This window comes from Chiloscyllium plagiosum, unplaced genomic scaffold (assembly GCF_037043375.1).
Source record: "Chiloscyllium plagiosum isolate Xiang-an unplaced genomic scaffold, Cpla_swu_hap1 HiC_scaffold_1, whole genome shotgun sequence".
Taxonomy (NCBI): domain Eukaryota; kingdom Metazoa; phylum Chordata; class Chondrichthyes; order Orectolobiformes; family Hemiscylliidae; genus Chiloscyllium; species Chiloscyllium plagiosum.
Window position 1 is genome coordinate 164446385 of NW_028270139.1, and position 19351 is coordinate 164465735.

The 19351-nt window shown below is 44.9% G+C and overlaps 1 protein-coding gene across 2 annotated transcripts in view; it reads left to right on the top strand.

Annotated features, from left to right (window-relative positions):
- Positions 1 to 298: 298 nt before the first annotated feature.
- LOC122549660 (sideroflexin-5-like) overlaps positions 299 to 19351 on the top strand; it is a 312948-nt gene continuing 293895 nt past the window's right edge. For both annotated transcript variants that reach the window (XM_087991972.1, XM_087991978.1), the window contains exon 1: positions 299 to 442. In XM_087991972.1, the coding sequence (XP_087848098.1) occupies positions 380 to 442 (63 nt within the window). In that variant the 5' untranslated portion in view covers positions 299 to 379. The remainder of the gene's footprint in view (positions 443 to 19351) is intronic.

Sequence of the window (19351 nt, forward strand, 5' to 3'; positions counted from 1 at the left end):
TGAACGCCTCGCAGCCCATAAGCCTCATTCCTGATGAAGGGCTTATGGCCGAAACGTCGATTCTCCTGTTCCTCGGATGCTGCTGTGCTTTTCCAGCACCACACTCTTGACTCTCCAGCATCCGCAGTCCTCACTTTCTCATTAGTTTTCTCTGCCTGGCAGAGGAGGCAGACGAGGGTACAGCGCATGCGCAGCCGGGCACGACGGGAAATGTAGTTCAACTCGCCACAGCGATGAACTACAACAGCGTCCGGTCCGTGGGATCGGTCCCCGCCCCCTATCGCCCTTTGACCTCGCCCTGCCAACCCCCCCCCCCCCTACTCCAGGGCTACGGAGGGATGTGCGACAGTCGGGACGAGCGATCTCAAACCTGTTGGAGATGGCAGCAAGTGGAAAAGCGGACTACCCTCCGTTTGCTCTGGGGAAACCACGTTTTGACCAGGTAGAGTCGCCCGAGTTTGATTGCGGCGGGTTGTTTGAACGCGACTCTCGCGCTGTCCCCGAGGCGGGGGTTGGGTTGGGGGGGGGGGTCGTCTCCAACCGTCAGCCGGGTCGTGGGGCGCGAGGGCGAGCAGGTGTTTCCTCGCGCGTCTCTGGTCACGCCCCCTGCATTCGATTAGGTGGAAATCACCCGTCCATCCCGCTCCCTTGCCCTACACAGCGCCCCATTGGACGCGTCGCCCGTCAATCATTAAAGGGGCGGGGCGTTTATATCCCCCCCCCCTCCCATGAAAGACCTGCTTTTCCATCAGCAAAGGGGTAGTGACAGATTGATCTAGGGGATGCCAGGTTGAAACTGAGAAGAGGAAGAATCTCTTCTCTCAGAGGGTTGTGACACTTTGGAACTCCTTGCCACAGAGCTGTGGGCGGGCAAATTCTTGGGTAGACTTTGAGGCTGAGATAGATTCTTGGTCAGTCTGGGACAAAGTTAGAGTCATAAAGTTGTACAGGACTGGAACAGACTCTTCGGTCCAACCCGTCCATCCGACCAGATATCCTAAATTAAACTAGTCCCATTTGCCAGCGTTTGGCCCATATCCCTCTAAGCCCTTCCTGTTCATAAAGAAGGAGAATGCGATGACTGTAGATGCCAGAGAGTCAGAGTCAAAAGGTGTGGCGCTGGAAAAGCACAGCGGGTCGGGCAGCAGCCGAGGAGCAGGAGAATCACTGTTTCGGGCATAAGCTCTTCATTGGGAATGTGACATTCCCGATGAAGGGCTTATGCCCAAAATGTCAACTCTACTGCTCTTCGGATGCTGCCCGACCTGCTGTGCTCTTTCAGTGCTATACTTTTCGACCTCTGCCTATTCATATACCCATCCAGATGCCTTTTAAATGTTGTAATTGTACCCACCTCTACCACTTCCTCTGGCAGCTCAATCCATACACACACCACCCTCTGCATGAAAAAGTTGTCTCTCAGGTTCCTTTTATACCTTTCCTTTCTCACCTAAACCTATGCCCTCTAGTTTTTGACTCTCCAACTCTGGGGGGAAAAAAATAACCTAGCTATTTACCCTATCCAAGTTGTGCATGACCTCTATATAAGGTCACCCTCAGCCTCCGAAGCTACAGGAAAAATAGTCGCACCTTATTCAGCCTCTTCCCGATAGTTCAAACCCTCCAACCCCGCAAAATCCTTTTCACAAAAACAGAAGCTGCTGAAAAAGCACTGCAGGTCTGGCAGCATCTCCAGCCAACCTTCTGTCTTCTGGCATCTTGTCTGTGGCTATCAATGATACAAGTATCTCAGCAAGGGGCCAGCAATCACTTCCCTAGCTTCCCACAAAGTTTCAATTTCGAACTTCAACTTTTAGAGCAGGTCTATCCTTTTCCATAACTATTTCAAAATTAATAGAATTATTATCACTGGCCCTGAAGTGCTCCACTGACACCTCAGTCACTTGCCTTGCCTTATTTCCCATGAGGAGAAAGTGAGGACTGCAGATGCTGGAGATCAGAGCTGAAAATGTGTTGCTGGAAAAGCGCAGCAGGTCAGGCAGCATCCAAGGAACAGGAGAATCGACGTTTCGGGCATAAGCCCTTCTTCAGGGCTTATTTCCCAAGAAGTCAGGTTTTGCTCCTTCTGTAGTAAGTTCTTCCATGTACCGAATAAAAAAAAATTCTTGCACACACCCTTAACAAATTCTTCTCTATCCAAGCCCCTTACACTATGGCAGTCTCCGTCTATGTTTGGAAAGTTAAAATCTCCAACCATTACAACCCTATCCTTACAAATTTGCTTCTCAATTTCCTGCTGGCAATTTTTTGGTGGGGGGGGGGGGAGGGGGTGAGGCAGTGCTATGGTATAATCCCAAATGATGATCATCCTTTTCTTAATGCTCAGTTCCACCTAAATAACTTCACTGGATGTACTCCCAGGAATAATGTCCCCGAGTACAGTCGTAATGTTATTCCTATCCAAAAACGCCACTTCCCCCTCCTCTCTTGACCCCCTTTCTATCCTTCCTCTAGAATCTACAACCTGGAACCTCTACACTCCTAGCCCTTCCCTGAGCCACGTTTCAGTAATAGCTATGATATCCCAGTCCCATGTTCCCAACCATGCCCTGAGTTCATCTGCCTTACCTGTTAGGCCTCTTGCTTTGAAATAGGTACAGTTTAATTTATCAGTCTTATCTTATTCTTTGTTATGGGGAAAGTGGATGTGAGGAATGTCAAATCAGCCATGATCCCATTGAATGATGGGGCAAATTCAAAGGGCTAACCAGTCTACTTCTGTTATAAGATTCATAGAGTCATAGAGATGTACAGCATGGAAATAGACCCTTCGGTCTAACTTGTCCATGCCGACCAGATATCCCAACCCAATCTAGTCCCATCAGCCAGCATCCGGTACATATCCCTCCAAACTCTTCCTATTCATATACCCACCCAAATGCCTTTTAAATGTTGCGATCGTACTAGCCTCCACCACTTCCTCTGGCAGCTCATTCCATACATGTACCACGCTTTGCATGATAAAGTTGCCCCTTAGGTCTCTTTTATAACTTTCCACTCTCACCTTAAGCCTATGCCGTCTACTTCCGGACTCCCCCACCCCAGGGAAGAGACTTTGTCTATTTATCCTATCCATGCTCCTCATGATTTTAAAGACCTTTATAAGGTCACCCCTCAGCCTCCGATGCTTTAGGGAAAGCAGCCCTAGCCTACTCAGCCTCTCCCTATAGCTCAGATCCTCCAACCCTGGCAACATCCTTGTAAATCTTTTCTGAATCCTTTCAAGTTTCACAACATCCTTACGATAGGAAGGAGACCAGAATTGCACACACTATTCCAAAAGTGACCTAACCAATGTCCTGTCCAGCCGCAACATGACCTCCCAACTCCTGTACTCAATACTCTGACCAATAAAGGAAAGCATACCAAATGCCTTCTTCACCATCTTATCTACCTGTGACTCCACTTTCAAGGATCTATGAACCCGGACTCCAACGTCTCTTTGTTCAGCAACACCCCCCAGGACCTTACCATTAAATATATAAGTATTGTTAAGATTTGCTTTCTCAAAATGCAGCACCTCACATTCATCTAAATTATGTCAATTGTTAGTTTTAAATCTGGGATTGCTTAATAAAAATTTATCTCGGGTACGAAGGGATATGGGCCAAAGGCAGATAAATGGACTTGAGCACAGATCCGCTACGGTCTCATTACATGGCAAAACAGGCTTGAGGGGCTGAAAGACCTACTGTTGTTCCTGTGTTTCTATAAGTGAACTCTTCTCTGCCAGATATTTAAATGTGCTCACACTGTCCCAGTTCTGTATTGTGCAATCAAACAAGCAAAGGGATGACCTATAATCCAATTAAATGAAGTTAAAAATCACGCGACGCTAGGTTATAGTCCAACAGGTTTATTTTGAAGTGCTAGCTTTTGGTGCATTGCTCCTTTGTCAGGTAGCTAGTGGGGCAGGATCATAAGATACAATTTATAGAACAAGATCATAGTGTCATGCAACTGATATGATATATTGAACAAACCTAGATTGCTGTTAATTCTTTCATCTTTTAGAATGGGTTGCAGGTTTCAATTCAATTGATTAAATGAGGCAGAGATATAATAACAAAAAATTAAAAATAAGGTGGTGCTTGAACTAAATGACTGGAATAACATAATAGGTATAAGACCCATGATGGCCATGGGTCTAACCAAAGTAATAAGTAATCTAAAACTGTACAAGCTAATTAAGGTAGAGAGATCATAATAATTTCTCAAGGTAATGGTGCCAAAACAAGACAGTAAAGATGATTTTACAGATGTAGAACAGTGAGTGGGGTCATATGTAACTTGACACGAACCCAAGATCGCAGTTGATGCCATTTTCATGGGTAGGGAGCTTGGCTATCAGTTTCTGCTTGGCGATTCTGTCTGCTTTGGAGGATGCTTACCTGAAGATCAAAGGCTGAATGTCCTTGACTGCTAAAGTGTTCCCCGAATGGGAGGGAGCATTCTTACCTTACGATTGTTGTGCGGTGTCCATTCATCCTTGTTGTAGCGTCTGCATCATCTCATCAATATACCATGCCTGCGGCGTATGAGACAGATAACATTGGCTGAGTCACATGAGTGTCTACCATGTACGTGGTGTGTGGTGTTCGCATGTGATGGTAGTATCCATGTCGAAGATCTGACATGTCTTGCAGAGGTCGCCATAGCAGGGTTGTGTGGTGTTTTGGTCCATGTTATCCTGAAAGCTGTGAACACTGGTCTGTTTAAGGTTTGGCAGTTGTTTGAAGGCGAGAAGTGGAGGCAAAGGGATGATTTGGAGAGATGCTTATGATCATCATTGACTTGTTGAAAGCTGCGAAGAATATGGCGTAATCTCTCCAGTCCAGGAAAGTACTGCATGACGAAGGGTACTCTATCAGTCATATCCCATGTTCATCTTCTGAGGAGATTATTGAAGTTTTTCACTGTGGCACATCGGAACTGGCAATCATACCCCGTTCTTATGGAAGGCATGCTTCAATATCTTCAGGTGTCTGTTGCATTCCTCCTCATCTGAGCAGATCCTGTGTATGTGCAGGGCTTATCCGTAGGGGATGGAGACAAAAAAAACTACAGATGCTGGAATCCAAGATAGACAAGCAGGAGGCTGGGGGAATACAGCAAGCCACGTAGCATCAAGAGGTGGAGAAGTTGACGTTTTGGGTGTAACCCTTCTTCAGGACTGGAGAAGGGTTACACCTCAAATATCGACTTCTCCACCTCCTAGATGCTGCCTGATTTGCTGTGTTCTTCCAGCCTCCTGCTTGTCTGTCTGTAGGGGATGACTTTTATCCGTGGGCTTGCAGTTGAGTGAGGTACTGAGGTATGTGACCTTGATGGAAATTCGTGAGTCCAAGAATGAGACTGATTCTGAAGAATAGTTCATGGTAAGTCTGATGGTGGGATGAAACTTGTAGATGTCAATATGCAGTTGTTTAAGTGATTCAGGGATGGACACTTCAGTACCTCACTCTCTGCTGTCCCATGGATAACCTGACGATGCTGCACTTCTCCAGCTTCCACCTTAAACATATTAAAGAAGCTACCCCTACGGACAAGCCCTGTGCATCCACAGGATCTGCTCAGATGAGGAGAAACATGATGGATACCTAAAGATTTTGAAGGACGCCCTCATAAGAATGGGATATGATGCTTAACTCATCGATTGCCAGTTCTGACATGCCACAGTGAAAAACCACAATGACCTCCTCAGAAGATCGACACAGGGTATGACTGATGAGTACCCTTTGTCTTCCAGTACTTCTCTGGAGTGGAGAGACTATACCATGTTCTTCGCAGCCTTCAACATGTCATCGATGACAATGAGCATCTTGCCAAGATCATCCCTTTGCCTCACTTCTCGCCTTCAAACATCCGTCAAACCTTAAACCGACCATCATTCACAGCAAACTACCCAGCCTTCAGGACAACACCATACAACTCTGCCATGGCAACCTCTGCAAGACACGTCAGATCATCGACATAGATACTACCATCACATGTAGGAACGCCATTCACCATGCAGACAGCAGAAACTCATGTGACTTGGCTAAGGTTGCCTATCTCATTTGCTGCAAGCAAGGATGCCCCGAGGCATGATGTATTGTCGAGACCATGCAGACGCTACAACAACGGATGAACAGACACCGGGCAACAATTACCAGACAGGGATATTCCCTTCCAGTTGGGAATACTTTAGCAGTCAAGGTCATTCAGCCTCCAATATTCGGGTAAGCTTCTTTCAATGCAGCATTTGAGATACACAACAATGCAGAATCGCTGAACAGAAACTGATGGTACTGCTGTGTACCCATGAAGACGGCCTCAACTGTGATCTTGGGTTCATTTCGCACAACATCTGAGCCCACCACACTGTTCCGTATTTGTAAAATCTTCCTTACTGTCCTGTTTTAACATCATCAGCTTGATAAATTGTTATGATCTCTCTACCTTAATTAGTTTGTACAGTTTTGGATTACTTATTACTTTGGTTAGAACCTTAGCATGTGACTCTTATACCTATCATGTTACTTCAGTCATTTAGTTTGTTTCCAGCACCATCGTGTTTTTAAGATTTTTGCAATTTAAGTTTTTTGCCTCATTTAACCAGATTATAGTTCGTAGCTTGTTATTCAGCTGTTAATGCTTTCCTCACACTGTCTAACACTCTTAGTCACCTGCAACGACTTATTATTTGACATTCCACTCTTTTGATCTGTCTGCCTATAAATTCTGTGTCTGTGCTCTTCTCTCTCAGTTCACCTGACAAAAGGTGCTCCATGAAAGCTTCTGATTTCAGATAAACCTGTTGGATTATAACCTGGTATCGTGTGAGTTCTGATTTTGTCCATCCCAGTCCAACAAAGACACCTCTACAACAAACCCACATTTAAGATATTGGGTAAAATGACCAGAAGTTTAATGAAAAGGATAGGTTTTAAGGAGTGTCTTAAAGGTAGAAAGTGAAGTTGAGAGGAAAAGAGATGGATTTGCAGAGCTGGATGGTTTCAGCATCAGCTTACCTGAGACTGGACAAATACTGCAATGTTACCAAGGTGAAAATCACCTGAATGTGTCTTTGGAAGCTTTTGAGATTAACTACGATACTAAAGTTGCAAACATTGCAAGTTTATGACACCAGTGTGACAGTGCTATCTGTCAGCTATGACTGTCACCATGAACATACTTTAGAGAGATTTTTCAGATCAATTTACAATGTGTAGTCCTCATTGGAATGTGATATTTCTATAATTATTTAACTTTGTCTTTGTGAATAATTGGAAAGGGTGCAAAGAGCAGCAACAGTTGTGGTCACAAGTGTTAAAACAATAATTAATGAAGAGACTAAAAAGCAATTCCTTGCAAAACATTCAAGGGCTTGTGCTTAATGTAAATCTTCTAACCTATGTAATGACGAAGAAAAACTACTAAAGGAGATGAGAAATATGATTATAAATCAGAGTTTAGGAGTTTAGTCATCATGCTAGCCAATGGTTGTGAGTTCGAATTTCAATATGGCAAGTTATGAGGTTGAATATCCCCAGGTGATAAATGTGGTAATTTGTGAGTTACTGCCAGAATATTTTTATTGAACCTTTCATTACATTGGAACATAAGAATTAAGTGTAGAGGTAAGCCATTTAACCCTTCAAACCATAGAATCATAGAATTCCTATGGTGTGGAAAGAGGCCATTCAGCCCATCGAGTCCACACCAACTCTCCAAAAAGCTTCCCACCCAGACATGGCCCTCTATCCCCATAACTCCACAGTTAGCATGGCTAATCCACCTCACTTGCACAATCCTGGACACTACAGACAATTTAGCATAGCCAGTTTACCTAACCTGCACATCTTGGCAGCAATAGTGTGAGTTCAATGAAATCATGTTTGTGTTATGAATTCCAGATTTTGACGTGCTGGACACCCCCCGCCTCCTGCAGCATACTCTTAAGGCTGCTGAAGTGGTTTAGCAAGTCAAGCATTTAGTGATGTAGTCATCTGTAATAAGGGACGAGAGTTAAATGTGATCTTGCCAAGTCAAAGGTGCTTAGACTTAAAAATAATGAATGAAACAAGGAGGTAACTTAAGTAATTTTGATGTTCTGAAGTTCCAGAATAAAGGTCATGTAGTTAAATGTATACTACCTTTGGCTATATCTGGCCAATCGCTAATGTGAAGCCTGGTTGAGTAGAGACTGCCCCAAAACATATGGGATGAGTGCTCAGTTCAAGAAAAAATGCACCCACTCTATACAGTGAATGAATATAAGCGGTTGGTACACCTTGACAGCAATTTCGGTGAATAGCTTTTGGATCACCTGGCCTAGTTTCTCCGAATGCGACTCTGGCAAGTGATGTTTGATAATATTCCATAATGCCTTCAGACATTTTATTCCATTAAGGGTGCTAAAATAAACTATTTTCCCATTGGTGATTGTGCCAACAGCTTCATAGACCTTAAGTATTGGAATTCCCTTACTAAACTTCTGTGTCTCTAAACTCTTCTTAAAACCAGTGCCTTTGACAAGGCTCCTGATTATCCATCCTATTAACTGCTTCTGTGTTTTCACCTTTGGAATATGCATATGCCAGGAATGGAATCCTTCTCAAGGCAATGAATGGTCTACATTGGTTCCTGTTTTGTATGTGGGTCAGAGTCAAATTTTGACTCAGTTATACTGCTGTGAAGCACCTAAGACTCTATTAAAGGTGTTTTCAAATGCATGTCGTGGTTGAAGCATCAACACCAGATTGATACGTTCATTAACATGGAGCACAGAGGTTTAATATCAAAGAAAAAAATGAGTTGAACAAACGTTTGTATGGGCCCTGTACATGAACCTTAATGACTGGAATACGTGAATGGTCGTTTATGCTCTGATCTCCTGTAACTTCTTTGTTTATTCAGTCTACTTTTGACTACTCTGTTCCTGAATTGTCATCATAACTGGACATTTTGCAAAAGTGTCATTACTTTTGAGTGAGTTTGAGTTGAGGTTTCAAAACTGTTCTGAGGTTTTTCATCCATTCTTGATGGCAGTAAACCTGCAGTAAAATGAAGGATTGAATTTTTTTAAACGCTCTTTGAACTGTATATAAAAATCCAAGCAGCAATTCTATATTTTCAATCTTTTTTTTGTTATATATTACGGGCTATGCACAAGCAGCATTTTAAATAAGAGTGTTAGCATAGGTATGGAGTAAGGGGTGTGGGACAGTATTAATGTTCCTACTTCTGGGCCAGAAGATCTGAACTTATGTGGCACATCTCGCTGAGGAGTATTATGACACATCTGAACAGGTTGCTAGAGGGGAGGCAATGGAGTAGTGATAATATCACTGACAAATAAACCAGAGTCCCAGATAACATTCTGGGAACTGGGGTTCGAATTCCAGTGCAAAATTTGGATTCAGTGAAAATCTGAAGTCTCGTTCACTAATGTCATATAGGGAAGAAGCTCTGTCATCTTTACATGTGACCTCTTGAAATGACAGAACAAGCCATTCTGTTATATTTAACCAGATTAAAAAGTCTCAAAAGAGGAATGAAACCAGACAGACTACCTGGCATGGCAGTCGCAGACATTGTCAACACTGCATCTGGTGGTGAATGTTAAAACTGGGTGAACTGTCTCAGATTAGTCAAGCATCAGCCTGACAAAGTGATATTCACTGAATTATACCTCAGACACACCAAAACCACCACCATTGGCAGGATAATTCAACAGAGGTGGCAGACTGGCAACATAGTGGTATACAATAAGACGGGAATTGCTCTGAGAGTCCTCAACATTGATTTCCCCATGAAGTATAATGGCATCAGATCAAACACGGGCAAGGAAACTTCCTGCTGACTGCCACCTACTGCCACTTGTGTCATCTGGTGAATTAGTACTCCTTCATGTTAAACACCATTTAGAGCAAGCACTAAAGGTGGTAAAGGCATGGAATCTAATCTGGGCAGAGACTTCAATGACCATCACTAAGTGGGCAGCACCACTGCTGACCCAGCTGGTCGAGGCCTAAATGACATGACTATGAAACCTGGTCCACAGCAAATGATTAGGGAAGAATATAATTGAGCTCGATCTCACCAATTTGCCTGTTGCAGATACATCTGGACTTAACAGTATCTTTAGGACTGACCGCTGCACAGTCGTTGTGTTGACAAAATTCCATTTTCATAATGAGAATACGACCCCCCCCCCCCCCCCCCTGCCCAATTGTGTCATGTATAGTATCACCATGTTATGTAGGATAGCCTTTGAACAGATGTAGCAACTCAAAATTGGGCATCTAGGAGGTGCTAAGTGCCTTGATAAGGAGCAGAATTGTACTGCCAATTGCAACCACTTGGCCCAGCTTATTTGCCACTCTACCGTTACACCAAGCTAGGCGATCAACCCTTGTACAATAAACAGTGCAGGAGGACAAAAACAGAAATTGCTGGGAAAATTCAAATCTAGCAGCATCTATGGAGAGAAAGGAAGCTAACATCTCGTGTCCAGCGACCTTCCTTTAGAATAGTGCAGGAGGACATGTCAGAAGCAATACCAGGCTTGCCTGAAAATGAGGTATCAACCAGTTGAGGCCAGAAAACAGTACTATTTGTGTGTCAAATAGCATAAGGAACAAGTAATAGAGCTAAACAATTCCACAATCAAAACATCAAACGTAAGTTCTGCAATCTTGTTACATCCAGTCATGAATGGTGAATAATTAAGCAACTCACTGGCAGAAGAAGATCCACAAGTAATTCCATCATCCATGATGGGAGATCCCAGCACATCAGAACGAAAGATCAAGGTAAAGCATTTGCAAGAACGTTCAGCCAGAACTGCGGAGTAGATGATCCATTTTGACTTTCTCCAGTGATCCCCTGCATAACATATGCCAGTCAGTTTTCAGCCAGTTTGTTTTACTCCATGTGACATCAAGAAACAATCTGAAGCACTGGATATGGCAGAGGCAATGGCCCTGACAAAATTAAAATTATATTACAGATAACTTGTGCTCAAGGACTTGCTGTTCCCATAGCTACTATGTTACAGTACAGCTACAACCCTAGCATCTGCCTAAGAATGTGGAAAGTTGCACAGGTGTATCCCGAGCCAAAAAGCAGAACAAGTCCAGTCTGGCCAATTACCACCCCATTAGTCTACTCTGAATTCTGAGTAAAGAGATGGAAGGTGCCAACAGTAGCACTATCAAACAGCAATTGATAAATAATAGCCTGCTCACTGATGCTCAGTTTAGTGTCTGCCAGGCCCTCTCACCACCTGATCTCATTACAGCCTCGGTTCAAACGTAGACAAAAGAGCTGAATTCCAGAGTTGAGGTGAGAGTGTCTGACCTTGACACCAAGGCCACATTAGACAGAGCGTGGTATTCAGAAGCCCTTGCAAAACTGGAGTCAAGGTGAATCGGGGAAAACTCTTTTGACTTGGAAGTCAGACATCTCAGCTCCAGGGCATCTCTGCAGGAGTTCCTCAGGATGGTGTCTTGAGTCCAACCATTTTCAGTTGCTTAATCAACAGCCTTCACTCTGACATAAGGTCACAAGCGGTAGTGTTTGCTGATGATTGCGCAATGTTCAGCACCACTCGCAACTCCTCAGATAATAAAGCAGTCCACATCCTAATGGAGCAAAACTTGGACAGTATCCAGGTTTGGGCTGACAAATAGCAAGTAAATATTGCACCAAACAAGTGCCAAAAAATGGCCATGTCCATCAAGAGAGAATCTAATTATTGCGCCTTGATATTCAATGTTTTACCATCACTGAATCCTGCCTTGTCAAAGTCCTAGGGGTTACCATTGACCAGAAATTAAACTGAACCAGCCAAGTAAATACTGTGAGTACAAGTGCAGGTCAGAGGCTTGGAGTCCTGCCGTGAGTAATCCACCTCTTGACTCCTCATGGCTTGTCCTCCATTTACAAGACACAAGTCAGGAGTGTGATGGAATAGAACATAGAACATAGAACAATACAGCACAGAACAGGCCCTTCGGCCCACGATGTTGTGCCGAACTTCTAACCTAGATTAAGTACCCATCCATGTACCTATCCAAATGCCGCTTAAAGGTCGCCAATGATTCCGACTCTACCACTCCCACGGGCAGCGCATTCCATGCCCCCACCACTCTCTGGGTAAAGAACCCACCCCTGACATCTCCCCTATACCTTCCACCCTTCACCTTAAATTTATGTCCCCTTGTAACACTCTGTTGTACCCGGGGAAAAAGTTTCTGACTATCTACTCTATCTATTCCTCTGATCATCTTATAAACCTCTATCAAGTCACCCCTCATCCTTCGCCGTTCCAACGAGAACAGGCCGAGAACTCTCAACCTATCCTCGTACGACTTCCTCTCCATTCCAGGCAACATCCTGGTAAATCTTCTCTGCACCCTCTCCAAAGCTTCCACATCTTTCCTAAAGTGAGGCGACCAGAACTGCACACAGTACTCCAACTGTGGCCTAACCAAAGTCCTGTACAGCTGCAACATCACTTCACGACTCTTGAATTCAATCCCTCTGCTAATGAACGATAATACTCCATAGGCCTTCTTACAAACTCTATCCACCTGAGTGGCAACCTTCAAAGATCTATGTACATAGACCCCAAGATCCCTCTGTTCCTCCACCTGACTAAGAACCCTACCATTAACCCTGTATTCCGCATTCTTATTTGTTCTTCCAAAATGGACAACCTCACACTTGGCAGGGTTGAACTCCATCTGCCACTCCTCAGCCCAGCTCTGCATCATATCTAAGTCCCTCTGCAGCCGACAACAGCCCTCCTCACTGTCCACAACTCCACCTATCTTCGTATCATCTGCAAATTTACTGACCCACCCTTCGACTCCCTCATCTAAGTCATTAATAAAAATTACAAACAGCAGAGGACCCAGAACTGATCCCTGCGGAACTCCACTTGTAACTGGGCTCCAGGCTGAATATTTACCATCTACCACCACTCTCTGACTTCGACCGGTTAGCCAGTTTTCTATCCAATTGGCCAAATTTCCCTCTATCCCATGCCTCCTGACTTTCCGCATAAGCCTACCATGGGGAACCTTATCAAATGCCTTACTAAAATCCATGTACACTACATCCACTGCTCTTCCCTCATCCACATGCTTGGTCACCTCCTCGAAGAATTCAATAAGACTTGTAAGGCAAGACCTACCCTTCACAAATCCGTGCTGGCTGTCCCTAATCAAGCAGTGTCTTTCCAGATACTCATAAATCCTATCCCTCAGTACCCTTTCCATTACTTTGCCTACCACAGAAGTAAGACTAACAGGCCTGTAATTCCCGGGGTTATCCCTATTCCCTTTTTTGAATAGGGGCACAACATTCGCTACTCTCCAGTCCCCTGGTACCACCCCCGTTGCCAGTGAAGACGAGAAGATCATTGCCAACGGTACTGCAATTTCCTCTCTTGCTTCCCACATAATCCTAGGATATATCCCGTCAGGCCCGGGGGACTTGTCTATCCTCAAGTTGTTCAAAATGTCCAACACATCTTCCTTCCTAACAGGTATCTCTTCTAGCTTACCAGTCCATTTCACACACTCCTCTTCTACAATACGGTCCCTCTCGTTCGTAAATACTGAAGAGAAGTACTTGTTCAAGACCTCTCCTATCTCTTCCGACTCAATACACAGTCTCCCACTACTGTCCTTGATCGGACCTACCCTCGTTCTCGTCATTCTCAGGTTTTTCACATACGCATAAAATGCCTTGGGGTTATCCTTGATCCTATCCGCCAACGATTTTTCATGCCCTCTCTTAGCTCTCCTAATCCCTTTCTTCAGGTCCCTTCTGGCTATCCTGTATCCCTCCACTGCTCTGTCTGAATCCTGTTTCCTCAACCTTATGTAAGCCTCCTTCTTCCTCTTTACCAGACATTCAACCTCTCTCGTCAACCAAGGCTCCCTCACACGACCATTTCTTTCCTGCCTGATAGGTACATACATATCATGGACACGTCGTATCTGCTCTTTGAAAAAGTTCCACATTTCCACCACATCCTTCCCTGACAGCCTATGCTCCCAACGTATGCTCCTCAAATCCTGCCTTACAGCATCGTAATTTCCCTTCCCCCAATTATAAAATCTACCTTGTTGTGCGCACCTATCTCTCTCCATAACCAAGGTGAAAGTCACAGAATTGTGGTCACCATCACCAAAATGTTCACCCACTAACAAGCCCACCACTTGTCCCGAGTACCAAATCCAATATGGCCTCCCCTCTGGTTGGACAATCTACATACTGCGTTAGAAAAGCTTCCTGGACACACTGCACAAACACCGCCCCATCCAATCTACTTGATCTAAAGAGCTTCCAATCAATATTTGGGAAGTTGAAGTCGCCCATGACTACGACCCTGTGGCTTCTGCACCTTTCCAAAATCTGTTTCCCAATCTGTTTCTCCACATCTCTGCTGCTATTGGGGGGCCTATAGTAAACACCCAACAAGGTGACTGCACCTTTCCTATTTCTGACTTCAGCCCATACTACCTCCAGAGGCAGATCCCCCTCAAACTTCCTTTCTGCAGCCGTTATACCATTTCTAATTAGCAATGCCACCCCTCCTCCTTTTTTCCCACCCTCCCTAATCTTACTGAAACACCTGTAACCAGGAACCTCCAACAGCCATTCCTGTCCCACATCTATCCACGTTTCCGTGATGGCCACAACATCGTAGTCCCAGGTACCGATCCACGCCTTAAGTTCACCCACCTTATTTCTGATACTCCTTGCGTTGAAGTATACGCACTTGAGCCCATCTCTGTGTCCGCAAGTAGTCCCTGTCAGTGCTACCTTCTCCACAGCCTCCCTACAGTCTTGGGCATCCTGACAAACAGCTAACCTACTTGCTGGACTACAAGTCCGGATCCCATCCCCCTGCCAAATTAGTTTAAACCCCCCCGAAGAGTGCTAGCAAACCTACCCCCCAGGATATTGGTGCCCTTCTGGTTCAGGTGCAACCCGTCCTGTTTGTACAGGTCCCACCTTCCCCAGAATGCAGTCCAATTGTCCAAATATCTGAAGCCCTCCCTCCTACACCAGCCTTGCAGCCACGTGTTCAACTGCACTCTCTCCCTATTCTTTGCCTCACTGTCACGTGGCACCGGCAACAACCCAGAGATGACGACTCTGTCTGTCCTAGCTTTTAGCTTCCAGCCTAACTCCTTGAGCTCTTGAATGACCTCCCCAGCCCTCTTCCTACCTATGTCGTTGGTGCCAATGTGCACCACGACTTCTGGCTGCACACCCTCCCCCTTAAGGATTCTGAAGACACGGTCTGAGACGTCTCGGACCCTAGCACCCGGGAGGCAACAAACCATCCGTGAGTCTCGCCCATGTCCACAGAACCGCCTGTCCGTCCCTCTAACTAGAGAGTCCCCTATAACTAGCGCTCTCCTCCTCTCCCCCTTTCCCTTCTGAGTCTCAAAGCCACAGACCCCTTCACTGCAGCTTACACCTGCAACGCTGTCCCCCCCAACAGTTTCCAAAGCTGTATATTTATTTTTTAGGGGAACGACCACAGGGGAACCCTGCACTGCCTGCTTCTTCCCCTTCCCACCTCTAACTGTTACCCAGCTACCTCTGTTCTCCGGCGTAACTATGTCCCTGTAGCTTCTATCAATCACCCTCTCAGCCTCTCGAATAATCCTCAGTTCATCCAACTCCAGTTCCAGTTCCCTAACTCGTTCGGTGAGGATCAGGATCTGACTGCATTTCCTGCAGACGAAGTCGGCAGGAGTATCGGTGGTCACCCCTACCTCAAACATCCTGCAGGAGGAACATTCCACCGCCTGCGCTGCCATGACTGTACACTTTCTCCAAAAACAAGAACACTGAGTCAATAACACTGAGTCACTTACCTGTGGACTTTAAAGTTAGGTTAGAGGAGGAGGGTGGGAGGGAGGCCCTACGGAAGTAGGACCTGGGGTCTAGAACACCCCCACTCAAATACTAATCACTTACCTTCCCGCCCAGCTATGCGCTCCAACCTCACTTCCGCTGCTCCCACTCAAATGACCGTTGGTGATTAAAAGGTGAGTATTTATACTCACAGTTCTCCTTCCCGGCTGCCCCTCTGTTTGCCGTCACTTCCTCTGCTGCTCCCGCTCTTTTTGTGAAGAGAGAATAAAAAACACCGCTGCCCGCTACAGGTAAGTAATTTTGAAACAAACTGTTTTACCTTAGCTGTAGTCTCCCGGGTTCGCCTTTACTCGGCCGCTGCTCCCACTCAAATGAATACTCTCCAATTGCCTGGATGGGTGCAGCTCCAATAACACTTGAGAAGTTTGACACCATCCAGGATTGACACCACATCACAAACATTTACTCCTGCCTCGGTCAATGCTCAGCAGCAACAATATGCATCATCTACAAGATGAACTGCAGAAAGTCACTAAGGTTCTTTGGACAGCACCTTTGAAACGCACAACAACTACTACCACCTGCAAATTCCCCTCCAATCCACTGAAAATTCTGACTTTGAAATATATTGCCATTCTTTCATTGTTGGTGGATTAAAGTGGAATGAATCAAATTGGCTGAAAGCTGTATGTGATTCAGGGGACCTCTAGAAAAGACTGATCCACTGAGCAATTCCAGCTGAAAATTGGTGCGAATGCTTCTAGTGATCTGTGCCATGCTACCCATTATTGAGTACCGGGATAGTTGCGGAGTCTTTCCTCTACTAAGTTGTTTAATTATCCACCGTCATTCATGACTGGATGTGACAGGACTGCAGACCTTAGGTCTGATATGTTGGTTATAAAATCACTTAGAGAGCACAGCAGTTCAGGCAGCATCCAAGGAGCAGCGAAATCGACGTTTCGGGCAAAAGCCCTTCATCAGGAAGGTCCTTGGATGCTGCCTGAACTGCTGTGCTCTTCCAGCACCACTAATCCAGAATCTAGTTTCCAGCATCTGCAGTCATTGTTTTTACCCTGTAAAATCACTTAGCTTCATTTATCACTTGCTCCTTCTGCCGTTTGACACATTAGTAAGGCTATTTTGTAACTTCACCAAGTTGGTGTCTGGTATTGTTCCTGGCTTGGCCTCCTACACTGTTCAGTACACCAAATAGACTGGAGTGGTTCGACATGCCAGCTCAGTGCAACCTTCTTAAGGCAATCACAGCTGAGTAAGCAATGCTGGCATAGGTAGCAACTCCCCCATTCAATGAATTAATGAGAAAAAATGTTATTCTGGCTATGTGACCTTAGCTATCCATTGCCAAATGTGAAGCAAGCAAAATTGTGTGACTAATTACTGGAGATGATGGCCTATTGATGTTATTGCTGGATTATTAATCCAGAAATGCTCTGGGGACCTGGGTTCCAATCCCACCACGGCAAATGGTTGCATTTTGAATTTAGTTAACCTGGAATTAAGCATCTACTATGAAACCATTGTTGGTTGTCAGAAAAACCCATCTGGTTCACTAATTCCTTCAGGGAAGGAAATCTGCCAAACTCACCTGGTCTGGCCTATATGTGACTCCAGATCTTCAGCAATGTGGTTGACTCTCAGCTGCTCTCTGAAAAGGCCAAGCAAACCACTCAGTTCAAAGCCAACTAGGGATGGGCAATAAATGCTGACCAACTAGCAAAGCCCAATCCCCATGAGTGAATATCTAAAAAGGTGAATATTAGGGCGGCACGGTGGCACAGTGGTTAGCACTGCTGCCTCACAGCGCCAGAGACCCGGGTTCAATTCCCGCCTCAGGTGACTGACTGTGTGGAGTTTGCACGTTCTCCCCGTGTCTGTGTGGGTTTCCTCCAGGTGCTCCGGTTTCCTCCCACAATCCAAAAATGAGCAGGTTAAGGTGAATTGGCCAAGTTAAATTGCCCGTAGTGTTAGGTGTAGGGGAATGGGTCTGGGTGGGTTGTGCTTCGGCGGGTCGGTGTGGACATGTTGGGCCAAAGGGCCTGTTTCCACACTGTAAGTAATCTAATCTAATCAAAATTTGTTTGATCACATTTTAGGAGTGATTGATTATATCATTTATGCAAGTTGTTCAGCGTGCATGATTGTTTTGGGCTGAATCAGTGCCTAAACCCTATCAAGGCATGGCAACACCATCTTTTAGCCACCAAAAGTATTCTCAGAACTGTTCAACTAATGAGCTTGACTAACTTTCTCTCTACACTTGGCGTATTCAAAGTTCTTTGTTTTTCCCAGTCTGGGTTCAAAACTTCGAAGCATTTCCCATGTTTATGCTTTATAGAATGTGCTGATGAATGATTGTGGAATATATGGTTTATTTCATACTTTGACTTGTTTTCAATGTATCCTTTTTCCAGTCTCTCAAGTTAAGTCCACAAATGTGAAAAATGTAAAACTGTATGTAAAATGGATGGTCCAAAGAATAAATGACATTTTAAATAGAATTAGGTGGAGTTTATGTCACGGAAATTGCTGATTTCTCCCAGCTGTCGGTGTTGGTGTTTATACTTCACACTGATGTCCTGTCATCCCTCTTCATAAAAACATAGAAATTAGGAGCAGGAGTAAACCATTTAGCTCTTCAAGCCTGGGATTCGATATGATTGTTGCTGAGTCAAAACCCTATTCCTGCTTTCTCCCAATCCCTTGGACCCATTTAGTCCTAAGCAGTATATTGAACTCCTTGAAAACATTCAATGTTTTTGCCTCAACCGTTTTCTATGCCACTGCTTCACCATTCTCTGGGTGAAGGAATTTCTCTTCATTTCAGTCCTAAATGGCCTACCCATTATCTTGAAGAAGGGCTTATGCCCGAAACATCGATTCTCCTACTCCTTGGATGCTGCCTGACCTGCTGCGCTTTTCCAGCAACACATTCTTCAGCTCTGATCTCCAGCATCTGCAGTCCTCACTTTTTACCCATTATCCTTAGACTTTGTCCCCTGATTCTGGACTGCTTGGTCATTAGGAACATCCTGTGTTTGCCACCACCACCATCACCACCCCCATTCCTGTTCTCCTAAAATCCAACAGATATAGATTCAGCCAATCTCTCTTCATAAATTGGGAACAGATATTCTCCGGGAAATGCATGTCAGAAATGTGGAGGTTGTTTAGGGAGCACTTGCTGCGAGTGCTGGATAGGTTTGTCTCACTGAGGTAAGGAAGGAATAGTAGGATGAAAGAGCCTTGGATGACAAGAGATGCAGAAGATCTAGTCAAGAGGAAGAAGCAAGCTTACTTAAGTTTGAGGAAGCAAAGATCAGACAGGGCTTGAGAGGGTTACAAGAGCTAGAAGGGGGCTCTTTAGCGGGTATAATTACGGAAAACCCCAAGTCATTCTACAGTTATCTGAGGA